Source organism: Cervus canadensis, chromosome 11 (assembly GCF_019320065.1).
Source record: "Cervus canadensis isolate Bull #8, Minnesota chromosome 11, ASM1932006v1, whole genome shotgun sequence".
Classification (NCBI taxonomy): Eukaryota; Metazoa; Chordata; class Mammalia; order Artiodactyla; family Cervidae; genus Cervus; species Cervus canadensis.
In genome coordinates this window covers 14,722,115-14,749,102 of record NC_057396.1, presented here as the reverse complement: position 1 = coordinate 14,749,102, position 26,988 = coordinate 14,722,115, and the positions used below count along the sequence as shown (strand labels likewise).

Here is a 26,988-nt window from a genome sequence, read left to right as displayed (position 1 = left end):
GACTGAGTTTCCTTTTATTACTTCAAAACTAAGGGTTAATGAGAAAATCCTCACATTTCTTTCTTGATGTGTAATTTATTATCCTAGCTTCAAAGTTAAGTCACGTCTATAAAACAAATGTGCCAAGTTAAAAGAGAAAAATTTGTATCAGAACACATAACTGAAAGGGATATGCCAGTTCCATCACCGTTGGTGCTGCTCTGTGTGAAATGAGAGTGGTAGATTTTCCACTGTATCAGTTTCAAATCATCAAATACAAATTAATATTAAAAATACAATCTCTATACCTATTCAACTTAACAAAAACTAATAGAAACAAATGCTATTTCTCTCTAAATGGCTAGTTTTGAGGCCACTCGAGTTTTTCTGAAACAAATAAAACACTGAAGAAGAAATTCAGTAGTTCAAGGCTTGGTACACACTTCATCATTACCACCCCGCCTTTACAAAAGGAACTCCTAATCTTCAACCAATACTAAAGCTATCTGTTAATATGATTCTATAGCTAACAAATACCACATTTACATTCAAGGGAGATTTATAGTTACTAATTTTTCATGAATGTGTAAACAGATAGGTTAATTGCCACGGCAACCAAAAATGTATGCGTTAAGTACTTTGATGGTAAATGTCCCAATGATTTTTCAAATACTATCTTTTTACACATCTAAAATAAACAGGTTGAGGAATATTCTGCACAACAAAATAAATGCTAATGCATGTAAATGATTTAATTCCAACCTTCTGAGTTTTCACAATTCTAAGATTGAATAAACACCAGTAGACACACCAAAACATAGTGAATTCCACCCAAATGATTTAGGTGCTCCAGAAATAACAACGCAATGAAAACCAGTGGGAAAAAGAAAATCTTAAATTGCATCTACTGAAAGAATTAAATCATTTCCTAAAAGAAATAAGCCAACTAATTATTTTCTTAGAAAAAATAGCCAGAACAAGGGATGAGAATATGAAATATAGGTAGGTCACCATCTTGCAGGAAAGAAACTCAATATTGTAGAAAGTGTGTTTCATTTTGTAACTTTCAGGACCAAATTAACTTTAGTTTGTCATATTTTAATTTAATGTAAAATTTCTGAGCATTTATAGAATTGTGAATGAAGTCAATACTCTTAAAAATAATTGTGACCGTATGTCCAACTAAATGGTTTTCAAAACAAAACAAGATCATTCTAAAATACACAAACATACACGGCACCCTATACAGCATAATATTCAGGGAACCAAAAATTAATGCAGATTTCAGAGGAATCACCGAGGCAGAAAATGCAAAATCTTAGACTATATATTTTCCCCCAAAAATGAAGATTTGAAAATGCTTGTATGGATTGGCTGGCCAACCAAAATCTATATTTAAAATTACTTTTTTCAAAGAAAATGATTCTATACAAATTATACTGATTCCTTGACTACTAATTCCTCAAACCTAAACCTTTGGGCTTTATAAACACAAAGCATCGAAGTATACCTGCCCCATGCTTTTGTGCCTATATTCTTTTATAATCTCTTGTAATCTCCTACTTGCAAGTGCTCTCTCTTAGGATCAGTATGCATATAAAGTTAGCAGAAGGAACTCTATGGCCAAATTATTCTTAGCCAAAATACAATGCTATTTCATGCAATCCAAAGGGACCCGCTTATAGGATCACATATGGTGAACAGAAATACTATACTAATTGTTAAGGAAGTCTCTCCATTTCATAGGGCTCATCCGGGAAACCATAAATACTCACCTCAGGAAGTGCTTCATTGTGACTATTTTGATTATCCAGATGTTATACAAACTGTTCTTAAGTAACTGTTTCCAAATTTGCCTTTGTCAAAGTAAATGTAAACTGTGGGAAGAAATTAGATATATTTACTGTTAATGGGGCTAGAAAAATCAAACCTCAAATTTCTGCTAATCTTAGTAAGCAGATAAGGTGCTATGTACCCAAAACTTTATCAACCAAATTTACCACACAGCAATGTAATTCAATGGGTGGAGATTAAAGCTAAAGCCTTTTACTTTATAATTACACAATGTCTTCCAAGTCACTTGTTGGAGAAATTGCTAGTTTCATGAGCAATCTCTTCAATAGTAAACTTTTCATCTATTTTGGATACTGTTCCTATACCTTGAAGAACAGTATTTATATGAAAGATAAAAATGAAGAACCAATAAATTAACTATTCTGATTTCCAGATATCAGATGGTCTTAAATCTGGCAGCCTCAACCTTTCAGAAGTATAACTCAAAAAGTAACTCGAAGCAACTGGTGATGTTTTTTAAGTTTTAAAAAAAAAAAAGCTGATAAAAAGTAAGTACTCCAAACAAATGAATAATATGTCCCTAACCCCATCTCTGGAGGGCACTCTAAATAAATTGGTGAAATTATATATTTGTTTCATGCATGTCAGTTTACAACACACTTTCACAAAATCTACAATATCAAGGTAATGGTCTTCCAACAAGGAAGGACACCAGCAGCTGCCTACAAAGCAGTAAACTGGGATGAGATATGAAGAAACAGACCAGAGAATAGAGAGTGGTTGAGAGCAACAGCAGAATGAAGTTACCTCATGAGAGACAGAAAAACAACACTAGCTGCCAACAAAGATAAGGCAAGAAACTACATGTGTGGACAAATGGCTTTCAGTAGAGACATAATTACCAACTAGAACAGCCTAGGAATGTGGAAACTCAGCCTAAACAAAAGACAGTCTCTTCTCTTTTTAATTGAAGTATAGATGATTTACAATATTACATAAGTTTCAGATGTACAACATAGTGATTCATAATTTTTAAAGGTTATATTCCATTTATACTTATTGTAAAATATTCAATATATTCCCTGTTCTGTACAATACATTCTTATAGCTTATTTGTTATATACATAGTAGTTTATATTAATATCTCTTAATCCCCTACTTTTCTCTTGCTCTTCTCTCATCCCTCTCCCCACAGGTAACCACTAGTTTGTTCTCTATATCAGAATATGTTTCTTTTTTGTCTACTTACAAGTTGATTTTATTTTTTATGTTCCATATATAAGAGATACCATGCAGTACAGTATTCAGTTATTTCACTTAGCATAACATCCTCCAAGTTGCAAACAGCAAAAATCTGTTCACTTTTTATGGCTGAGTAGTATTCCATTGTGTATATACACCACATCCATTTTTACTCACTCATCTGTTGATGGACACTTTGGTTGCTTCCATACACTGGCAACTGTAAATAATGCTGCTATGATATTGAGTGCATATAACTCTATAAATTAGTGCTTTCGTATCTTTTGGGAACATACTCTGGAGTGGAATTGCTGGGTCATATGGTAGTAATATTTTTAGTTTTTAAAGAATGCTCCATATTGTTTTCCATAGTGGCTACACCAATTTACATTCCTATCAACAGTAGACAAGATTTACCTTTTCTCCACACTCATGCCAGCATTTACTGTTTGCAAACTTTTTGATAATGGCCATTCTGACCAGTTTGAGGTGATACCTCATTGTATTTTTTATTTGTATTTCATGAATAACAAGCAATGTTGAACATCTTTTCATGTATTTTTGGCCATCTGTATGTCTTCTCTGGAGAAATGTTTATTTATATCATCTGCCCATTTTTGATTGGGCTATTTGTGGTTTGTTTGTTTTTTTTATATTGAGCTGCATGAGCCATTTGTATATTTTGGAGATTAATCCCTTGTTGTCGCTTCATCTGCAAATATTTTCCCCCATTTGGCGGGCTGTCTTCAATTCATTTATGGTTACCTTTGTTTTCCAAATGTTTTTGAATTTAATTAGGTCCCATTTGCTTAGTTTTTATTTTCATTATTCTACATGGTGGATAAAAAAGATCTTGCTGCAATTTATGTCAATGAATGCTTTGCCTATGTTTTCCTCTAAAAGTTTTATAGTATCTGGCTTTACACTTAGGATTTCAATCCATTTAGAGTTTTTATAGATGGTGTTAGAGAATGTTCTACTTTCATTCTTTTGCATGCAGTTGTCCAGTCTTCCCAGCACCACTTACACACAATCTTATCTCCATCATATATTTTCACCTCTTTCAGTTCAGTCACTCAGTCATGTCTGACTTCCTGTGACCCCATGGACTGCAGCATGCCAGGCCTCCCTGTCCATCACCAACTCCCAGAGTTTACCCAAACTCATCTCCATTGGGTCGGTGATGCCATCCAACCATCTCATCCTCTGTCGCCCCTTCTCCTCCCGCCTTCAATGTCTCCTTAGTCATAGACTAATTGACCATAGGTGTGTGCATTTATTTCTGGGCTTTCCATCCTGCTCCATTGATCTTTATTTCTGTTTTTCTGACAGCACCATACTGTTTTGAAAACTGTAGCTTTGTAGTATAGTCTGAAGTCAGGGTGCCTATTCCTCCAGTTCCATTTTTCTTTCTTTAGATTGTTTTGGATATTTGTGGTCTTTTGTATCTCCATACAAATTTTAAGATTTTTTTTTTTTTGTTCTAGTTCTGTGAAAAATATTATTGGTAATTTGATGGGGATTGCATTGAATACGTATATTGTCTTGGGTAGTATAGTCATTTTCACAATATTGACTCTTCCAATTCAAGAACATGGTATATCTTTTCATCTGTTTGTGACATCTTTGATTTCTTTCATCAGCATCTTATAGTTTTTGGAATACAAACACAAAAGCTATAATACATCTTACAGCTTTTGTATCTTCAGGTACATTTATTCCTAGGTATTTTATTCTTTCTGATATGATAGTAAGCAGGAGGCTTCCTTAATTGTTCTTTCTGGTCTTTTGTTGTTAGTGTACAGAAATGCAACAGATTTCTGTGTATTAATTTTGTATCCTGCAAATTTACTGAATTTGTTGATAAGCTCTAGGAATTTTCTGGTAGTATCTTTAGGATTTTCTATGTATAGTATTATGTCATCTGCAAAGAGTGACACTTTTGCTTCTTCTTTTCCAGTTTGGATTCCTTTTTCCTTTTCTTCTCTGATTGCCATGGCTCAGAATTCCAAAACTGTGTTGAATAGAAGTGGTGAGAGTAGACATCCTTGCCGTGTTCCTGATCTTAGAGGAAACATCTTTCAGCTTTTCACTGTTGAGTATGATGTTAGCTGTGGGTTTGTCATATATGACATTATTATGATGAGGTGTGTTCCCTCTATGTCCACTTTCTGGGCTGTTGTTATTATAAATGGGCGTTGAATTTATATTGTTCATTTATGTTTGTTCTTTAAAGCTTCTAACTCTTTATTAAACATTTCCTGTATCCTTTCAGTCTGTGTCGCCATTCTTTTTCCAAGATCTTGGATGGCCTTTACTGTCATCACTGAATTCTTTTTCAGGTAGTTTGCATATCTCTACTTCACTTGGTTGTTCTCCCAAGTTTTTATTTTGTTCCTTCATCTGGAACATATTTCTCTGCCATTTCTTATTGTCTATCTTTCTGTGTTTGTGGTCTCTATTCCTCAGATTGCAGGACTATAGTTCCTTTTTATTTTGTGGTGTCTGCCCCTGGTGAGTATTGCAGGCTTCCTGGTGGGAGGGACTGGCTTGTCCTCTGGTGGGTGGAGCTGGTTCTTGTCCCTCTGGTGGACAGGGCCACATCAAGGGGTGCATTTAGAATTGGCAGTAGGCTCAGGATGACTTTAGGCACTTTTAACCATCCTGTTGGTTGTTTGGCTTGAGGTGTCCCAGCACTGAAGCCTGTATACTGTTGCGTGGGCCCAGTCTTGCTGCCAAAATGGTGTCCTTCAGGAGAGCTCACACCAATGAACATTCTCTGGGGCCCCCACCAGTGTCCTTATTCCCAGAGTGAACCACAGCCATTTCCGATCTCCCAGGAGACCCTCCAAGATCTGCAGGTAGGCCTGACCCAGGCTCCTGTGGAGTTACTGCTTTTCTCTGGGTCGCAGTGCACATGAAACCATGTGTGCATCCTCCAAGAATAGAGTCTCCCTCAGGTCCTGCTTAGCTCCTGCACTCCAGTCCCACTGGCCTTCAAGGCCAGATGTTTTGCCAGCTCCTTCTCCCAATGCCAGGCCCTGAGGTTGGGATTCAGAACTCTCACTCCTGTGGGAGAACCTCTGAAATATAATTATTTTCTAGTTTGTGGGTCATTCACCTGGCAGGTATAGGATCTGATTATATCATAAAAGTGCTCCTTCTACCATCTTATTACGGCTTCTTCTTTGTCTTTTGGTGTAGAATATCTTTTTGGGTAGGTTTGAGTCTTTTTTGTTGATGGCTGTTTAGCAGTTAGCTGTGATTTTGGTTTTTTCATGAGAGGAGTTAAACTCAAGTTCTTCTACTCCACCATCTTGTATCTTGCCCCTCTCAATAGTATGATTTTATTCTTCAATTTGTTAATCAATCACATTGATTGATTATGGTTACTTGTTTCCCTGAGATAAATCCCACTTGCGTATGGTAAATGATCCTTTTAGAGTATTGTTGGATTTGATTTGTTAATATTTTCTTGAGTTTTTTGCAACTATGTTCATCAGTGATACTGGCCTTAATATTCTTTTTGTGTGATATCTTTGGTTTTCGTATCATGGTGAGTTAATCAAATGAATTTAGAAGAATTTCTTCCTCTGCAATTTTTTGGAGTAGTTTAAGAAGGACAGGTATTAAGTCTTCTCTAAATGTCTGGTAGAACTCACTTTTGAAGCCATCTGGTAGCTAGACTCTTGTTTGTTGGGAGTTTTGCCAGTATTTTAATACACAGCAATTTCTGTAAATATTTTATGCATGAAAAAAGTGTTAAGTGTCAACTTAAAATCCATGGCTGATTCATGTCAATGTATGACAAAACCCACTACAATATTGTAAAGTAATTAGCCTCCAACTAATAAAAATAAATGAAAAAAAAAAAAAAGATTGTGGTTGCTTCTGAGAAGAGGGAGGGTTTTATTATTGAGGAGTGAGATAATGGCCTCCAATTTTTAAAATATTCTATTTATTAAAAAGCAAAATAAATGATAAATGTGTTCATTCTGAGTAGTGGGACTGTATACTATTCTTTGTACTTTTGTGTCTTTTAAAAAGTATGAAGCTTAAGATAATCCATGAATGTGGTTTCATGAAACAGTGTTTCAATGAAGACAGAACAGTCTTATATTGGAAGACGCCATCTAGGACTTTCAGAGATGAAGAAGAGAAGATACTGCCTGACTTCAAAGTTTCAAAAGACAGGCTGACTCTCTTGTTAAGGGCCAATGCAGCTGGTGACCTTAAGTTAAAGTTAATGCTCACTTATCATTCAGAAAATCCTAGGGCCCTTAAGAATTAGGCTAGATCTACTCTTCCTGTGCTCTATAAATGGGACAACAAAGCCTGAATGATAGCACATCTCCTTAAAACATGGGTTACTGACTCTTTTAAACCCACTGTTGGGAACTTTTGCTAGATAAAAAGATTCCTTTAAATATATCACTACTCAATACACCTGGTCATCACCCACGAGCACTAACGGAGATATACAATGAGATCTATATTGTTCTCATGCTTGCTAATACAACATCCATCCTGTAGGCCATGGGTCAAGGAGTCATTCCAACTTTTAAGTCTTATTAACTAAGAAATATGTTAGTAACACTATAGCTGCCATAGATGGTGACTCCTCTAATGGATCTGGGCAAAGTCAATTGAAAACGTTCTGGAAATGATTCACCATTCCAGATGTTACTAAGAACATTCATGATGAACAGGATTTTGGAAGAATTTGGTTCCAACTTTCATGGATGACTTTGAGGGGCTGAAGACTTCAGTGGAGGAAGTAACTGCAAATATGGTGGGAACAGTAAGAGAACTAGAATTAGAAGTGGAGTCTGAGGCTATGACTGAATTGCTGCAACCTCATAAAACTTGAGCAGATGAGAAGTTGCAAAGAAAGTGGTTTCTTGGGAAGGAATCAACTCCTGGTGAAGATGCTGTGAAGATTATTGAAATGACAACAATGGATTTAGATTATTACATAAACTTAGTTGATAAAGCAGAAGCAGGCTTTGAGAGATTGACTTCAATTTTGAAAGAAGTTCTTCTGTGGGTAAAGTGCCATCAAACACCACAGAGAAATTGTTCAAGAAACTTTGCTGTTGTCTTCAGAAATTGATACAGTCACTGCAGTCTTTAGCAACCACCACCCTGATCAGTTGGCAGCCTCAACATCAAGGCAAGAAAGTCCACAAGAAAAAAGATTATGACTAACAGAAGGCTCAGGTGATGGCCAGCATTTTTTAGCAGTAAATATGTTATATTAATAATTAAGGCATGCACATTTTTTAGACATAATGCCACTGCACACTTAATAGACTACAGTATAGTTTAAACATAACGTGTATATGCACCGGCAAACCATAACATTCTTACTATTCACTTAACTGCATTGGTTCAGAAACAGGCCCACAAAATCTCTGAGGTATGCCTGTAGTGACTTCCTGAGTACAATATGGAAAGTGTAGAAGTAAGTAACTTTACAGTTGAGAAAGCTGACAAATATTAACTTGGGTGGATGATAAAGATGAATACTACAGTGATAATTCATGTTCACAGTATATACCCTTGATGTAATGAAGTGGCACTTTAAGAAATGCAGCCCCAAACTGCAAATTTGCTGAACCCACAAGGGAGATGGTCATCCTTTCTCTCAGGTGCTGGTCTGCCCAGTCCACACTGACTTACTGACCTTGCCTGGACACCTCCAAGGAATCCTAAGAGTTTTGGCCCAGCTTCTAGATGTCCAGGTTCAGACAAAAGTATACATGATGTAAGACTTTCTCCATGGACTTGTGACTTGTGGTCAATACCCTGTGGAGTGAGGATGCAGAAGTTGTGGGGGGTGAGCAGCTGAGATCTGTGAGCTATGTACAAAGCTTTGGCTAGTTACTTAGAATATGGTTTTGGAATAGGGTTGAGCTTAGGAAGGCCTTGATGTGTCTGAATATGGGACTCAGTGTTTGGGATGCTGGGTGAATAGGAAACTACAAAGATACAAAATTGCGGCAGTGTGATTGTCAGAAAGTATGTCACAGTATTGAAGATGAGGTTTGTGGATATATGAAAGTTGTTAACCAGTGATGTTTATCTTTGACAAAACTGATAAAACTTGGCACCTTCTTGGAGCATCAGTGTATTTCAGATTTGGAGGGGCAAAAATTAAATCTTTTAAAGAAAGAAAAATAACAGCAATTTACCTCTGTGGTTTTCCTCCTTTAAACCCAGATTAATCATGATAAAAACATCAGACAAATACTTAATGAGGGATATACCAGAAAATACCCAGTATTCCTCAAAGCTCTCAAGATCAAAAACAAGGAAAGTCTGAGGAGCTGTTCCAGTCAAGAGATGCCTATGGAGACATGATTATTAAATACAATGTGGTATCAAGGATCAGATCCTAGGACAGAAAAAGGACATTAAGTTAAAACTAGGCAAATCTGAATAAGCATAGATTTCAGTTAATAGGGATCAATATCTATCCATTAGTTGTGACAAATATAGCATATTAATATAAGGTTTTTAAAAATCAGAGTATAATTGCTCCACAATGTTGTTTTGGTTTGTTTTATACAACTAAGTGAATCAGCTGTGTGTATACATATATCCGTCCCCCTCGAACCTTCCTCCTAGCCCCCCATCCCACCCCAGGTCATCACAGAGCACCACACAGCTCCCTGTGCGACACAGAAGCTCCCCCGGCTATGTGTCCACACGTGGCAGTGGACGCATGTCAGTGCTGTCCTCCCAATCTGTTCCCCCTCCCCTGTGTCCACATGTCCGTTCTCTATATCTGCGTCTCTATCTCTCCCTTGCAAACAGCTTCATCTGTACCATTTTTTCTAGATTCCACACATATATGCTAATATATGATATCATATGATATTTGTTTTTATTTTTCTGACTTACTTTACTCTGTATGACAGACTCTAGGTCCATTCACCTCACTACAAATGGCCCAGTTTTGTTCCTTTTTGTGGCTGAGTAATGGCTCAGCTGGTAAAGAATCTGCCTGCCAATGAAGGAGATAAAAGAGATGTGGGTTAGACCCCTGGGTCAGGAAGATCCTCTGGAGAAGGAAATGGCAACCCACTCCAGTATTCTTGCCTGCAAAATTCCATGGGCAAAGGAGCGTGGCAGGCTACAGTCCATGGGGTCACAAAAAGTTGGACACAACTGAGCACACGTGCATACACACACACACAATTAACAACAGAGGAAAATGGGCACTAGTACAAGGCAGCGCTATAGTATCTTTGTAATGCTTCTGTGACTCTAAAGCTATTTTAAAAAATTATTACAATATGTTAGCGCCTACTATGCTCTAAACACAGAGTTAGGCACTAAGGATATAGGGTGAACAAGAGGTTATAAATTCCATCTTCCAGACCCAACAGTCTTAAGGCAGGGAGAAGAGAAGATGGTATACCAATACAAAAACAAATAGGTACTTAACCACAATATTACAAGTGGAGATGGGTGCTGTGACAGTGAATGTAAGAGGTGCTTACCTTAGATGTAGGGTTCGGGGGGTTCCCCCAAATAGCACATGCAAGGTCCTAGAAGCAAGAATATATTACACACAATGTATGGAGGGGAAAACATTCAATATGACCTAGTGTAGTGCTCAGTGAGAAGAACAGGTACAAACGGAGATGGCAAAATATGGATGGTCAAGAAAGGATCAGGTCATTGAAGGCTTTATGTAATATTAAAGACCTTTCAAACTTACTCCATGAGAAGTGAAGAACTATTGAAAGTTGTAGACTGGGATGTGACATGATCAGAGTTATACTCTTAAAAATGTAATCTCACTGTAGAATGTAGAATAAATTAGATTGTGGTGAAATTATTAACTAGGTGCATCATTTTTAAGGTTATTACAATCATCTAGGCAAACACAATAATTGCAGGATAAAGCAAAAGACAGACAAAGTGTGATGGATCTGAGAGATATTTAGAAGGTAAAATCAATAGGACGTTTGTTAATTGACTGATTGAGGGTGATTAGTGAAGGAAAAGGAGGAGTCCAACATTATGCCCATGTTTATGGCTAGCAACTAGTTAGACAGTAGAATTTTCCACTAAGATATGGAATTTTGGAAATGCAGATTTGAGGGTCTGGGTGTTTCTGGGGATCTTAGGTTCATTTTGAATTTTCAGGTTCAAGAGGGGTTGTAGATATACATGTTTCTGAAGGTCAGGAGAGAAATCTTAGTTGTATACAAAGATTTGGGTTTCCTCAGCATATAAATGGTAGTTAAAACTACAGCCCAGAGGAAATGATAAATAAATAGCATATGCAACATTTGTTGTTCCTAACAATACTTTTTGTCATCAGGATAATATTAAATTAGGATTGTCATAGTACTAAGGCAATAAAGTAATGGAGTACATTTCAGAAAGATTTTTATAAAAATTTTTAAAAATTATACTTAATGGTTTAATTTCAGTTAGCTAGAAAACTGGTTTACCTAAAAAAAAAAAAAAAAACTCATTCATAATGATGCGGGACAAATCAAGTATAATACTTCAGCTTCATGACCTGTACATAGTGGTTCCTGAGTCTTTCCATTAAGACAAAACAAAAACTTCTTGAATATTTGTGTGCCGGTACTGTTCTGGGTAACATGTGCATGCATGCTAAATTGTGCTGCTTCAGTTGTGTCCTACTCTTTGCTACCCAATGGACTGTAGTCCACCAGGTCCCTCTGTCCATTGACCTTCCCAGGCGAGAATAGTGGAGTGGGTTGCCATGCCCTCCTCCAAGGATCAAACCTGAATCTCCTGGGGCTGCTGAACTGCAGGTAGATTCTTTACCACTGAGCCACAGGGGGAGCCCTTTCTGGGTAAGGCAACATAGTTTAACACTACAAAGGATCCTTACTATTTAAGGGAAGTTTGTCAAATATGGCAGAGAAGATGCATGGTGGCTAAGAGCACAAGTTTTGGAGACAGAATTCATGTCTGAGCTTCGCCAATAGCCAAATCGCTTTAGACAAGTTGCTTAATCACTCTGGGGTTCAGTTAGATGGGGAGAGATATCACAACTACCTTTAAAAGGATTGCTCTAAGAACTGAATCAACCAAAGCATAGCATAGTTAAATGCAATATCCAATCAATGAGTTGCTACTCATTTCTAGTATTATTATTAATGCTTTGTCATTCTTAATATATCCTCCCCTACAGTAAAAGCTCATTTTGTCAAGAATCACTTAGGAGACTGTTTAGATAAATTCTGGCAGGTTATGACCTGAACTAGCACACCAAAGATGGTGATAAAGAGAAGCAAACAGAAGTAAAATATAATTCAAAGGTAGAATCAAACTGACTTGCTGATTGTGTAGGACAAGTGACGGGAAGGAAGATAGTAATTAGTCCTAATTATTTGTTCTCCAAACAGAAAACAAAAATAGCAATTAGTTCTAATTATCTGCCCCTAAAGAGGAAACACCAAAAATGGCTTTGGGTGGTAGAAGAAAGCATTTTGCAAATGGTATTTAAGTCCCTGCTCACCGGGTGCTCATTAAATAACTTCTCTAAATGTTTTCTATAGAAAGCAAAAAGAATTACTTTATTTGTTAAATCTAGCTTTGTTTTAAAGGAGGCATACCTGCTAATATACTAGTTACTGTTAACCAGAAAATCTATATAAAAGACAGGAACAAATCATAATTGGTATGCAATGTACGATACTCTGAGACACTACTGATGAGAAATGTCCTTTGAATTGTTTTTCCATAAGTGGTGCTGAGTTAATCTACTTCTTTGTAGCCAAAACAGTATTTCTGAAGTGGCTGGGCATGGCCTAAGCTCAGGGAAAATTTGAATTTACTTTTTGTTTGCATGGCACTCTAACAAAATAGTAGCCTTGATAGACTTCTCAAGTATTTTATACTGCTGACATTAACCTGATGAAGCTTCAGTTCAGTTCAGTTCAGTCGCTCAGTCATGTCCGACTCTTTGTGACCCCATGAACCGCAGCATGCCAGGCCTCCCTGTCCATCACCAACTCCTGGAGTTTACTCAAGCCCATGTACACTGAGTCGGTGATGCCATCCAACCTTCTCATCCTCCATCATCCCCTTCTCCTCCTGCCCTCAATCTTTTCAAATGAGTCAGCTCTTCGCATGAGGTGGCCAAAGTACTGGAGTTTCATCTTCAACATCAGTCCTTCCAATGAACACCCAGGACTGATCTCCTTTAGCATGGACTGGTTGGATCTCCTTGCAGTGCAAGGGACTCTCAAGAGTCTTCTCCAACACCACAGTTCAAAAGCATCAATTCTTCAGCACTCAGCTTTCTTTATAGTCCAACTCACACATCCATACATGACTACTGGAAAAACCATAGCCTTGACTTAGATGGACCATTGTTGACAAAGTACTGTCTCTGCTTTTTAATATGCTGTCTAGGTTGGTCATAACTTTCCTCCCAAGGAGTAAGCATCTTTTAATTTCATGGTTGCAATCACCATCTGCAATATGATGAAACATAAAACATATTCTCTGACTCAAACATTTTTATTCAGGTTAAACCAGGTTGTTGTTTAGTCGCTAAGTCATGTCTGACTCTGCAACCCCATGGACTGTAGCCCACCAGGCTCCTCTGTCCATGGGATTCTCTAGGCAAGAATACTGAAGTGGGTTGCCATTTCCTTCTCCAGGTAAACCAGGTTAATTAAGTCTGTAATATGTTATAGGGTGATCACATATGACTAACTCATGTCCTTCTTAGCCTCAAAAGCAGCCTCCCAACTCTATACTGCATAGTCTCCCTGAGCTCTGGTTCCCTTCCGCTATCACAGTCATCACAGTCATTCCATTCATATTCTCACCTATACACAGGGTTCAAGACTACTTCCTTATACTACTAACATCACTCTGACCATAAACGTCTCAGGAATGATAAACATTTATCCACACATAGACTGAGTGAGTGAGTATATAAATGTTTGGTTGAAGGCAGAGCATGGTCTAATTCAAGCTCTATTTTCCTATCTTCATTTGATATTATTTCATGTGATGCTACTTCTTGAAAGGTCTGCTTTTGGCTTCCATGTTTCCATGTTCTCCTGATTTCCTGTCTATCTCACACTCTTCCTCTGCCTGCCCTTTAGGTTTAGGTTTTCCCCAATGTTCCTATTCTTCTGCTATACCTTTCCTAAGTGACCTTGTGTGGCCTCAAACAAATTCAATACATGATTTATCCAAGGACATACATCCAATTGGTAGGAACAGACCTCAGTTCTTAATTCTAGTCAATAAACATCATTGTGCACTTATTACGTTCACTAGAGACTCAAAATAAGTAAAACAGTCTTTGCCCACAAGCAATGTGAAATCGAGCAGATCTCACATAAGGGATCTACTGCCCTTTCTGAAGTCAATATAGAAGCTCTGAGCTTTTTCACTCTCCTCTTTCACTTTCATTAAGAGACTCTAGTTCCTCTTTGCTTTCTGCCACTAGGGTGGTGTCCAGTGCATGTCCAAGGTTATTGACATTTCTCCCAGCAATCTTGACTCCAGCTTGAGCTTCATCCAGCCTGGCATTTCATATGATGTACTTTGCATAGAAGTTAAATAAGTAGAGTGACGATATACAGCCCTGACGTACTCCTTTGCCAATCTGGAACCAGTCTGTTGTTCCATGTCCAGTTTTAACTGTTGCTTCTTGATATACATACAGATTCTTCAGGATGCAGGTAAGGTCATCTGGTAGTCCCATCTCTTGAAGAATTTTCTAGTTTGTTGTGATCCACACAGTCAAAGGCTTTGGCGTAATCAATAAAGCCTAAGTAGATGTTTTCCTGGAATTCTCTTGCTTTCTCTATCACCCAACAGATGCTGGCAATTTAATCTCTGGTTCCTCTGCCTTTTCTAAATCCAGCTTGAACATCTGGAAGTTCACAGTTCACGTACTGTGGAAGTTCACAGTTCACATACTGTTGAGGCCTGGCTTGGAGAATTTTTAGCATTACTTTGCTCGTGTGTGAGATGAGTGCAATTGTGTGGTAGTTTGAACATTCTTTGGCATTGCCTTTCTTTGGGATTGGAATGAAAACTGACCTTTTCCAGTCCTCTGGTCACTGCTGAGTTTTCCAAATTTGCTTGCATATTGAGTACAGCACTTTCAGAGCATCATCTTTTAGGATTTGAACTAGCTTAGCTGGAATTCCATCACCTCTACTAGTTTTGTTTGTAGTGATGCTTCCTAAGGCCTATTTGACTCCTCATTCCAGGATGTCTGGCTCCAGGTGAGTGACCACACCATTGTGGTTATCTGGGTCATGAAGATCTTTTTTGTATAGTTCTTCCATGTATTCTTGCCATCTAAACATGTTTATAGACTTCCATCTAAACATGAAAATAAAACACATGTATTCCAACACATAATCTAACTATGACCAACCTAGACAGCATATTAAAAAGCAGAGACATTATTTTGCCAACAAAGGTCTGTCTAGTCAAAGCTATGGTTTTTCCAGTAGTCATGAACTGATGTGAAAGTTGGACTATAAAGCAAGCTGAGCACTGAAGAATTGTATTTTGAACTGTGGTGCTGGAGAAGACTCTTGAGCGTCCCTTGGACTGCAAGGAGATCAAACCAGTCAGTCCTAAAGGAAATCAGTCCTGAATATTCATTGGAAGGACTGATACAGAAGCTGAAACTCCAATACTTTGGCCACCTAATGCCAAGAACTGAGTCATTTGAAAAGACCTTGATGCTGGGAAAGACTGAAGGCAGGAGAAGGGGACAACAGAGGAGGAGAGGGTTGGATGGCATCACTGACTCGATGGACATGAGCTTGAGCAAGCTTCCCAAGTTGGTGATGGACAGGGAAGCCTAGCGTGCTGCAGTCTATGGGATCGCAAGGAGTTGGACACGACTGAGCGACTGAACTGAATCCAACTAACATAAAGAAATCAAAAAGTGTAAATCCATAAGGCTAAGGGCAACAGGAATGCACATGAGATGTCAGCAGAATCTGGAAGCTGATAGTTAAGCAAATGGTAATTTACTTCACCTACCTGACTAAACCTACAGTGAGGGAAGTGACCCAAAGGCAATATAATTCAGAGTACAGAATCTCAGTCATGTTCAAGAGTTAGGGGTGCCAAACTCCTCTAAAAATGGGAATGCAGAATGAAACAACACATTGAAAGTTTTCATAAGAATAAGTTAGGGTCTGGACCTCCTCCCCACTTAAAGAGAATAGGCACAACCCCTCTCCATTCCATCAGAAGAGGTGAGATTAACTCTTGAAGGGGATGAGCTAAATAGGTTCTGAATTTCTAGAAACAAGAAATGAGGCTGAGCTCTATACTGAATATTAGGAAGTTAAATGAAAGTCTACATGATAAAGGTGAGATTTATCCAGCCTTCTTCTCCCATTCAGCTCCCAGAACAGTGGCAGACAGATTACTAGTCCTCAGATTTACCCTTCAGAAAACCATCCAAACCAAGATACATGTGAAACTCTCTTAGGTAAAAACAGAGATAATGGGAGAACTGAGGAAAGAGAAAAGAATGTATATAAGGGAAAGATGTTAGGTATGAAAGTTAAATCTTCACTTCCATAGTAGAAAATCAGTAGATCTGATATTTTTAAATATTGAGAAATAGCAATATTAGAGTATTATTTAAAAGTAAGGTGGAATACACCAGAAGAATAAGCTAAAACAATTAAAGTGAGTACACCTGAGAAACACATGTGGAATGGAGAAGGACTGGGCAACAGGTCTATTTTACATTATAATACTGTATAATTATATAATGTCTTAAATGATATGTATTACTTTGATTAAAGACAAAATTTGTTTTTAAAAAAAGGTGACATACATAGGGTGGTGTTTCCAGCCTCCTGAGGTCCAGTGCCCTGAAACCCTGTGAACCCACACTTTAAAAAAACAAAAAATAAGAAACTAAGGTTCCTAGTCAGCTTACATCAAGTAGATAGATTCAAAAAGACCGAGTTACTTTATAATAGTATGCCACCAGACCACATACTGTAGGTTGTTTGTTGAATTTGACACAAATTAAAATGTGTTGAAAGTATTTAATGGGAAAGTGGAAGAGTTTGAGCTGACAAATGTTGACACCGTTCAAGTCATTTGATATAATAACTAGGAATCCTCCTCTTGGGGCCAAAAATAATAACAGAATAGATATGACATTTCTGAAGGTTGCTTTGGAAATGGCAAGAACAGCAGTATATTCTTTAAACAAATCTTCAACTAGAGAACATATTCAAAAGAAAGTTGCAGAGTGGAAAATCAAGATATATATTATTGCAGGATTATGATATGACCTACTAGCATCATATAAATGTCTTAAAAAGAAATCAGTGGGCACTGGTGTATTCTTCATATGGTTTTCTTTTTAAAAATCTCCCCCAAAAGGTAGCTTAAAACCTAATTAAAATAAACACACAATTTGTTTATTTTAAAAGGTCCTAGGAAAGTAGAAACAATATATTAAGTATGTGTTTTAGAGCTATACACTGAAATATTCACAAATGGTATGGTATGATGTCTGAGATCTGCTTCAAAATAAAATTGGGTGGATAGAGAGTAGGTGCTAAAAATCAAACAGCATCAATCATGAATTGATAATTGTCAAATACTATAATCCATTATGTTATTCTGTTGACTTTTGTACAAATAGAAAAGTCATAAAAAATAAATGTGCCATCCACAAAACTGAGAGTCACTGTAAGTATATAGGCATGTTTTATAGTCAAACAAAGCTAAAATGATTAGTACCTGAATTTGTTCATAACGTAAATCTACTATTTTATAACAGCTTTGGGAGACTACTAGAACAATGAAACGGAATTTGGTGTTTAACTCACAACATTTCCATGACTGATTTAATTATCTTAAGTTCTCTTTAAATCTACTCTAGAGCCCCCAGTATGCTGTTATGTATCATCATTTTTTAGTAATTACTTACAGAGCCTTTTTCTTAATAGTAAAAATGTAGTAGTATATATTCAGTGACATCTTAGACTTGGTGAAATATGTTAGATGGGTTGAAGAGAGAAAGGTGACAATGAAAACATGACACACTTGTTTTCTAATTTTTCTAATGTTTTCTAATTTCATAAAAGTTAAGATGAAGAAAACAATTTGAGTCTTCCCAGTGCACCAGGCCCGAGCACTTGTCTCATGAGGGATTGGGTAGAGAGGGAGGTGGGAGGGGGGATTGGGATGGGGAATACATGTAAATCCATGGCTGATTCATGTCAATGTATGACAAAACCCACTACAATATTATAAAGTAATTAGCCTCCAACTAATAAAAATAAATGAAAAAAAAAAGAAAACAATTTGACTCTTATGAAACATATATTTTTCCCCCACAGCATTCTTTCTCACCCCAGCCTTTCATCCCTACAATAAATCAATCTTGAGAGTCAGGAATTCAAAGAATATTTGCCTTTATCAAAGTTTGACAGTGGCGTCCCTACCTTCTCCTACTTGTCCTCATAGCACTAATTTGAAAATACCAGTTTTGCTTGCCTCTCCTACCAAATGACAAGCAAGATGCCTTGTTACAGAAATACTCAGAAAATGAATAAATATTTCCTTTTGAGCCTTTCAGAGTACTTTGTACTCAGTAGGTCCCAGTGACTGACTAAGATGCCAATGTAAGCATGGACTTGTTCGCCTTGTACCAGTCAGGCTTTTTTATTATCACAAAGAATGGAAACTAGCTCTGCCTATTTAAGCAGAAAAGGAATTTGAAGGTAATCTACAGAATCTCCAGGAGGACTGGAGAAGTGGGTTTGGAGGTTACGTAGACAAAATTAATGCTTAAAATGACAACATAGAGCCAATCTAATAAAGACACCTTTACTTCCATTATCAGGTCCAGACTCAATAGCTGGCTCCACTGACCCCTCCCCAGGACTAACCAAGAGTGTTGCCAAAAAAATATGTGCTGCTGGGGCAGAGTCTGGGTCCATGTCTCTGATGAGTCCATGTCTTATCACACGCAAAGATGCCTGGGAGAGAAAGCATCTGGCACTTTTAGCTGCTATAGTGAGAAAGTGGCCTCTGTCTCATAATGTGAGACAGCCCCCTCAATACAGCAGTGTTCAAGAGTAAAGATAGGCATCCACTCTATAAACAAATACCTCTGAAAGCCAAAATACACTGCAAACAGAGTACACATAGACTACACTGAGTGAATACATGTCTGCCTTTCATCTTGTCTAGTTTGTGCCATTTTATTTTAGAACCTGGAGATGATCCTTTGTGGCTACTTTGTGGCTATTCAAAGAACATATTATTTTATCTAAGAATTTCAAGTCTGATCCTAACTAGGTGAACCCACTGGTGGTCACAAAGTAGAAGCATTTAAGTGATGATTGGTTAATTATCTAAAGAATAATATTTAAGTAGAAAAGAATGAGGAGAGATATTCATTATTAATCAAGGAAAGGATGTACAATAGTTATGTGCTACTTAAATGTTACTAATTAGATGTTGGCAGATTCATATATAAGTGCCTAAGAACTCAATGTAAAATGCATAATCAGATTTAGGAGCTGCTTTTAAAGTCATATGAGCCAACATCCTACCCAGGCTCACAAGAGTCAGGCATTCCCTTACTACTTTTCCTGATAGATGACCCAAAATGCATCACTTTCAGTATAGCTCATTAATAGTGTCTATTTTTGATTTTTTCAAATGGACTCTATGAATCCAACCAAAGAAAGCATTAATTTCTTCTGTACTATTGGTTAATACTCAAGTGAACTAACTTTTACAACTCAAACTGTTGTTAAAGAAGGATTCCCACTCCCTGGCCTTAGGCAACTAATTTTAGAAACTAAATGAAACCAACTCTTTCTGCACATAATTTTAGTTTCAGCTCTTGCTCTGGGCTAAGGGATGTTAAGTGTAACCCTGATTGTCATTCAAATTCACTAGTTCTTGGAGCTTTGCATTATCAACAAACCTGATATATGTATAGTTTATCTGTGTGTGTCTGTGCTCAGTCACTCAGTTGCGTCTGACTCTTTGCAACCCCATGGACTGTAGCCTGCCCGGCTCCTCTGTCCATGGGATTTTCCCAGCAAGAATACTGGAGTGGGTTGCCATTTCCTCCTCCAGAGGATCTTCCTGACCCAGGGATAGAGCCCACGTCTTTACAGCATCTCCTGCATTAGCAGGGGAGTTCTTCACCATTGAGCCACCTGGGAAGCCCAAGTATATCTGAGTCATTGATAAAATTGTAGAAATGTCAGGGTCAAGGGAAGAGACCTGAAGCAGGCCAACAGAAACAAGGTTCTATGTGGCTTTCACACTTAGAAACATTCTTTGGTTACAGCTGATGAATCCAGCTATTAGATCTCATCCCAGACCTCATTTTTTCATTTCATCTACAAAGATTACTCAAGAGTCTAGTTGACAGATATATTCCAGAAGGTTGGTGCAGATGTAAAAATTTGATAAGTCTGGCTCTATTTTAAATATTCTAGGTTATCTACAATTTAAAGGAATAATAGAAAAAATACTTGATACAAACATTCAAAAACTTTAATCCACTCCTTCTGTTTTATGTCTTGATTTTCATGTACAAGTTCACATATTGGGCTACATACAGATCATACATGAGACAGAATATGAACATCAAATTTCTATGCCAGATATTTTAATGTAAGTTTTCAAAGTTTTAAGTTATATATTTAGGTGGTCCTATGTTGGGTGAATATATATTTACTACTATTATGATTAATGATGTGCATAATATATATTAATTAAAATAGCTTTGATAAATGTTTACCATTTTAAAGAATATATGATAAAACTTCTCAATTAAAAACAACTGTTTTAAGAGTTTTGCTAATCCAAATGGATTCTAAGACCAAAGAAAATCTGAAATTAAAATGTAACTGTTCTACTAGAATACAGAATCTTCAGAAAATCTGGCTTTCAAATACTGAAGGGTACAGCATCTTGATTCTTCTTCTGAAGCAAAAGGAAGAAATATACTTGCATAGTTAATTCATTCCAGAGACTGATTCACACTTAAAATATTTATAATGCCAAACTGTAATGTAAAAAAAAAAAAAGGGAACAGAGTTTATGTTATCATTGATGACATTTGCTAAACCAAAAAGCAGCCGTGGTATAAATAAGTTATTAGTTTCATCATGAATGAAAGCTTCTAAACATACGGCATCTTTACTTATACAAGGGAAAAAGGACTGAGAATTATATCAGCTGAAATAAGACCTTATACCACACATTCTAATTAACAAAGTCCCAATCCCAATAATTAAAATGGAAACTACATTTAAAAGTTATATAAAGACTTTTGAATCTGTAGTCATTAGCTTGTTTGAAACTGATTTTAAGGGGGCTTAATGAGCTCTCCTTAAACATTTACCACAATCATCTTGACTTATATAAAAAAAAAAGCAAAAGATCAAACAGCAAATTCTGAATTATTCTGATGGCATCAAAAACATTACAGATTGTACACAGACAATATAGAAATTGTCTAATTACATTGAGATTGAAGTTATTTATCCCTTAGAACACAATTAATGTTTATTTTATAGACAAAGGTGATTGGAGTTGACACAATATTCTCTTTTGAAATGTGTATATCTTTCATTTTTCAGCACAGAAACTAGTGTTAAATAAGACTTGCTCATGGTCAGCATAAATGAACTGGAGGGCTAAAAATTCCTGGGATGCAAAAACATACTGTCTTCAGATTCTCTAAATTCAGACTATTTACTGAAGACTTAGAATGTGAACTGGGCAAACAATTTCAGTTAAAGCTCTTTTTGGGTGACAGTTCACATAAGCTGTCTTTAGAGATCACTGAAGTAAGGCTTTTTTAATAAGTCATATCACTTTAATAAGTGAAACCCTGCTGAAAATAGAAACTGTAGTCTAATTGCTTTGAGATTTTGGCAACTTCAATATGTCTTTGATCACTCTTTTTCTCATGTACTATCAGAATTATAAGGCAGTATGTTTGCCAGACACTACAAAGAGGAACAATACAAATACTTGAAATACAGTGTTTTCTGTTCTATTTTTAAGGAATTTGCTAAGGAATTTTTTAAGGAATTTGATAAGAAAAACCTGAATTAACTGCTTCACTATGCATTTTAGCATAGAGTAAACTTGTGATTTTAAAAACTTGCTGTAATTTAAAGTTTATATTTTATATGCTTATTTACTGTAATATAAAGTAGAAATTTAACCATACATATGGATACTCAGGGCTTCCCTGGTAGCTCAGCTAGTAAACAATCTGCCTGCAATGCAGGAGACCCCGGTTCGATTCCTGGGTCAGGAAGATTCCCTGAAGAAGGGGTAGGCTATCCACTCCAGCATTCTTGGGCGTCCCTGGTGGCTCAGATGGTAAAGAATCTGCTTGCAATATGGGATACCTGGGTTCGATCCCTGGGTTGGGAAGATCCCCTGGAGGAGGGCATGGCAACCCACTCCAGCATTCTTGCCTGGAGAATCCCCAGGGACAGAGGAGCCAGGCAGGCTGCAGTCCATGGTGTCCCAAATAGTTGGACACAACTGAGCTACTAAGCACAGCACAGCACTGCATGGATACTCAATCATATGAAGCTTTTCTGAAGATGGTCCCTAGAGATAACTATATCTGTTGACAGACGCGCAATCTAGAATGGCACTCTATCATCATTTGCTTGAGACTGGCAAATGGGAACCTTCAGAAAAAGGAGATTTTCTGTTCTCTACTTGGACCATAGTAGTTTGATCTTCAACTTTCCTGGAAAATTCCTATAGTGATCAATAGTGAAAGTACCCACTGGGTCTTCAGAGACACAAATATAAGTGGTGTGTTTACAGAATTAATTACATTTGAAATATTCCAAGTAGGTATTCTCTAGTACTACAAGCATATGGTCATTTTCACATAGTTCTATTTCTGTAAAATCTACATTTTTTTCCATTATCAGAATTTGCTTCCTTAAAGATAGCTGGACTAATCAGAAAATGATTGCAATTTAGTATCTTTTCCTATTGGAAGAAACAGACTTGCTAAAGCCAAAACATCTGCTTATCTTATTTCAGGAATTTGTGCTGAAGCAACCAAATATTGATAAGCATCACAAATATCAAATTTAAATATCATCTTTTACATAAAAATAACAAAACTTTAAAATACTATACACCAGATTTGTTTGATGATTTTTTTTAACCTGAGGAAACCAGGAAGGTAGCAGAACTGTGTAGAAGTCCTTTAGGTATTAGTCAAAAGGCAAACCAACTATTTTTTAAAATGCAGTGAGATGCATTCACCCAAGTACCATTTACCAATCCCTTTTCAGCTCCCTTTTCCATTCCCATCACCAACTATATAATGTCCTTTAGCGTTCCCTTTTCATTTTCCCCATTCTCAGCACGCTTCTTTGTCCTCTGACTGAGGCCGTCAACCTCTAGCTCCACTCCATTAGGTATAAAGGCATGAATTTCTTTATTCCTTGCCTCCCAGGGTAAGATCTCTCTCATTCAAGGTCGGACCTGTCAAAACTGCTCATCATTTTTGACTAGAGCCGCTAAGCAGAATTCAGTGGCTTTCCCAAGCTCCTCGAGGGGACCCTGCAAGTCTCATATCTTACATATCTTCCTCTACCCCCACTTCCCTTACTCATCTTTGGATCTTTTGGCACCTCTCACTAAATCTAGCCAGCAGAGATGTGTTGAACAATTCACTTTTTAAAAGTATTTTTAAAAAAAATTTTAATTGGAATATAAGTGCTTTACAATCTGTTAGTTTCTGCTGTACAACGAGGTGAGTCGGAACGTGTATGCAGCTCACTTTTAAGCATGAGTTATTTTCAATAGCTTGAACCAGAACTGGCCTTGTCCCAGATTGTCTGTAGAAAAGCATATGATTTCCGCTCCACTTTCATTTTTCAAAACACGGTGACCCCAAAAAGAGGACCGAAACATTTCCAGTGGCTATGGAGTTGCCAGATAAAATACAGGCTGCTCAGTCAAAACTGAATTTTAGATGAACAACAAATAAAACAATTTTTAGTATAAGTATACCCCAGATTGTGCACGGGATATACTTATACTAAACACAATTATTCATTGTTTATCTGAAATTAAAATTTAAGTCATGAGCAGCTTATATTTTTATTTGCTAAATTGGATAGCTTTACCAGTGACTCTTTAAAAATTCTCACAGGACTCAAAGAATGCATCTTTAGAGCACCTGGAGGTTTGTATCTGAGCTCTGCAAACTTTAACTGGTCATATTTAATGTCTGTTAATGATACTGGGTTACTTTCTGAGCAAGTCAGTAACAAACTTTAGGAAATGCTCTTTCTTATACAAAATTTTTACTTAGTTTGTTAATTTCATAGACTTCCTGTCTAATACCATCTATCAATAATTTCAGCACAGAGAATATTGTAATGTTGCCCCAGATTTCTTGGAAAGCTGACATTCAGAGTCATTATCAATACTATTCCTGAATTAAGCCCTTGCATATATGTGTTAATAACTAAAATTTTTTGAAAATTTAATTTTGAAAACAATATGAGAAATATATGTCTTTCTTTTGGGGATTCCTTTTCTTCATCAAGCACAGTGAGACATACTGTCCTCACTAACAGGCTGGGGAGAAGCAGCCTGGGAGGCGGAGGTGGAGCCTGTGATGTAACTGCAGTGGGTCTTTGCTGGAAAAGTCTTCTCTAAATGAAAAATATCTGTACACCGAATTGTTCAGCTTCAATGTGCATGGTCTTAGAAGAGAAGAGACTTGTCTCTTTCAGCATAATGTAAATCTTAGAGGTTGAAATCTTGGTCAACAGAGGAATTCCTCAGAAGTTGTTTAGAGACATATTAAGAGTATCACTAAGGGAGAAAAAAAGCAGGTTTCTTCAGCAAAGGAGTACCACTGTAGAGCACTAATGGTGTGTGTGTTATAGTGGAAGTTATAACCCAAAGTGTAAGGAAAGATGCCCTACAGCTTGTTCCAATCCTGAAAGTGCCCTACATTACTGTGTTCTTTCAGTATTCTTGACAAGTGATTATGGAAAAGACGTTCATTTCTTATTTCCACGGAAGAATTCAGGAGAGATAAATGCCTCCCAGTTGTAGAGGAATACAAATTTTGCCTTCCTCCAAATTTCAACTAGATCTCAGGTTCAACTTCTAGGGAGAGAAAGACTAATTCTGTGTAACTACTTGGTGTCTTAAGATGATAATGAATTAAGACGTTTATTCCAACATAAGCATATTACCTGCTTTCCACCATATTGGAAGCTCCGGTTTGTCAAGCTCCAGGCTCAACACGCACACTGCAGAGATGCAGAACAACGCTTGGATATCTGCCCAAGACTAGTCTCTCCGAACGACAGACTCAAATTTACGGTACCAATCTAAAGCTCACCGGGGGGGGTTAGCAGCATCTTTTCCCTAGTGGGTATAGGAAAGGGATAAGATCTGGCAAACTGAGGCACGGGGCTTCCACCTGCCTGTGCAGAGCATAAAGGCTGACAAACATATTCATTAAACTTGATCTGAAGCAACCTAGCCGACGAGGTCGTTGCTGAAATATTTATCAGGTGTGTTACCGGACTCGCCACTTAGAGGTCGGGAGGAAACACGGTGAATAGGAGCACCCACACTTGGGGGGCGGGGGGGGCAAAGGCACTCAATCGCACACCTCACCACCACACTAACTGTTTTGCTTTTAACAGCTCTGTCAGCCGTCGCTCCCCAGTCGCCTGTTCAATTCTACCTGCCTAGGAAAGAGATGTTCTCCTAAGTGAAGGGTGTCCGGGTAGTAGCAGGCACCGCGCGCCAGCCCCTCAGACAGGTCCCCGGGTTCCCGGCGCTGATGACCCTCCAGCTCTGCGGCCCGCCGACCCGAAGTCCTGCACTGCCCCTGGGGCCTCAGGCCGTGGGGCAAGGGGCCCCGAGACCCCGATGGGCCACTCGCCCGGCCCGGCCGCCCTTGTCTCGGCTCCTATTTTGGTCTCTGCCTACCATGCCTTCTCAAAAGCCCTCGGCGTTCGGTCAATAGGTGATTCGCGCCCCAGCCAAGATGTAAACAGCCTCTCCTGCCGACCTGCATCCCCTGGGTGTTAATTTGGGGTGGCAAGATGGGGGGACCGATGACGGTCCTCAATGACCACGAAGCCCCTGCACCGAGGTAGCATGCACTTTTCATTCCAACACCCTCTGCCCACACCCGCAGCATTCCTGCTGCGCCCCACACGCTGCACTGCTCGCGCGATGCCTCGCGTCCTCGCTGCCACCTCGCTCCTCTTCAAGGGCATTCGCGCCTCTCCTCTCCGCTCCTGGTGGGTCGCCCCAGGACGCCGCTACTCACGTGAACTCGGCGACCGCAGAAGCTCAGCAGGTCCCGGCGTGCGGCTGTCGGGTCTCCATCTCTGCTCTCTCAAGCGCTCCGACTGCGCGCTCCGCCCGGCGCTGGACGAGGTCGGTCCCAGCGCAGAGCCTGGACCAGGACGGCCGCGGCTGCCGCACTAGCTGCGGACGCGGGCGGGGCGGGGGCAGGGCCGGAATCTGGGTCGCTAGGAGCTGAGCAAGCTGGGATGGGCCCCAGGCGGCGGGCGGCGAGAGGCAACCGAGAGAAGCCCCGGGTAGGGCGTGCGGAGGTTTCCCTGGAAGCACAACCCGGGAGGCCACTGAGCATGCCCAGTCGCGGGGGAGGGAGCGCGGGCGCCTGGAGCCGAAGGGTTAAATCTGCAGACCTGGCTGCTTGAGCAGAAAGCAAGGAGTACAGGCTGGAAGATGGTGAACCTCAGGAGTCTTGTCTATGGGGTTCCTAAAGAGTCCTGGAATAAGAAGGCAAGCTGTATTCCTCGCTCCCTTCCCAGAAAATTGTTCAGTGGGCCAAGTTTGTTTTTTAGCTCAGCTTATTTTACCAAGTGAGATCTCTCCAATCCAGACATTCAGCCCTCACCTGCTCTCCTGAGCCTGGGG

At 38.5% G+C, this 26,988-nt stretch overlaps 1 protein-coding gene across 4 annotated transcripts in view; it reads right to left on the bottom strand.

The window, feature by feature from the left end:
- Positions 1 to 26,691, bottom strand: part of ELMOD1 (ELMO domain containing 1) — an 83,002-nt gene extending 56,311 nt beyond the window's left edge. For 2 of the 4 annotated variants that reach the window (XM_043482633.1, XM_043482632.1), the window contains exon 1: positions 1,755 to 1,856. Coding sequence is in view for 2 of the 4 variants with exons in the window: in XM_043482630.1 (XP_043338565.1) it covers positions 1,755 to 1,771 (17 nt within the window). In the remaining 2 variants the exon portion in view is untranslated. Of the gene's footprint in view, positions 1 to 1,754; positions 1,857 to 9,209; positions 9,230 to 26,371 lie in introns of those variants that run through there. The other 2 variants (XM_043482630.1, XM_043482631.1) reach the window with 2 other exon arrangements.
- Positions 26,692 to 26,988: the final 297 nt, after the last annotated feature.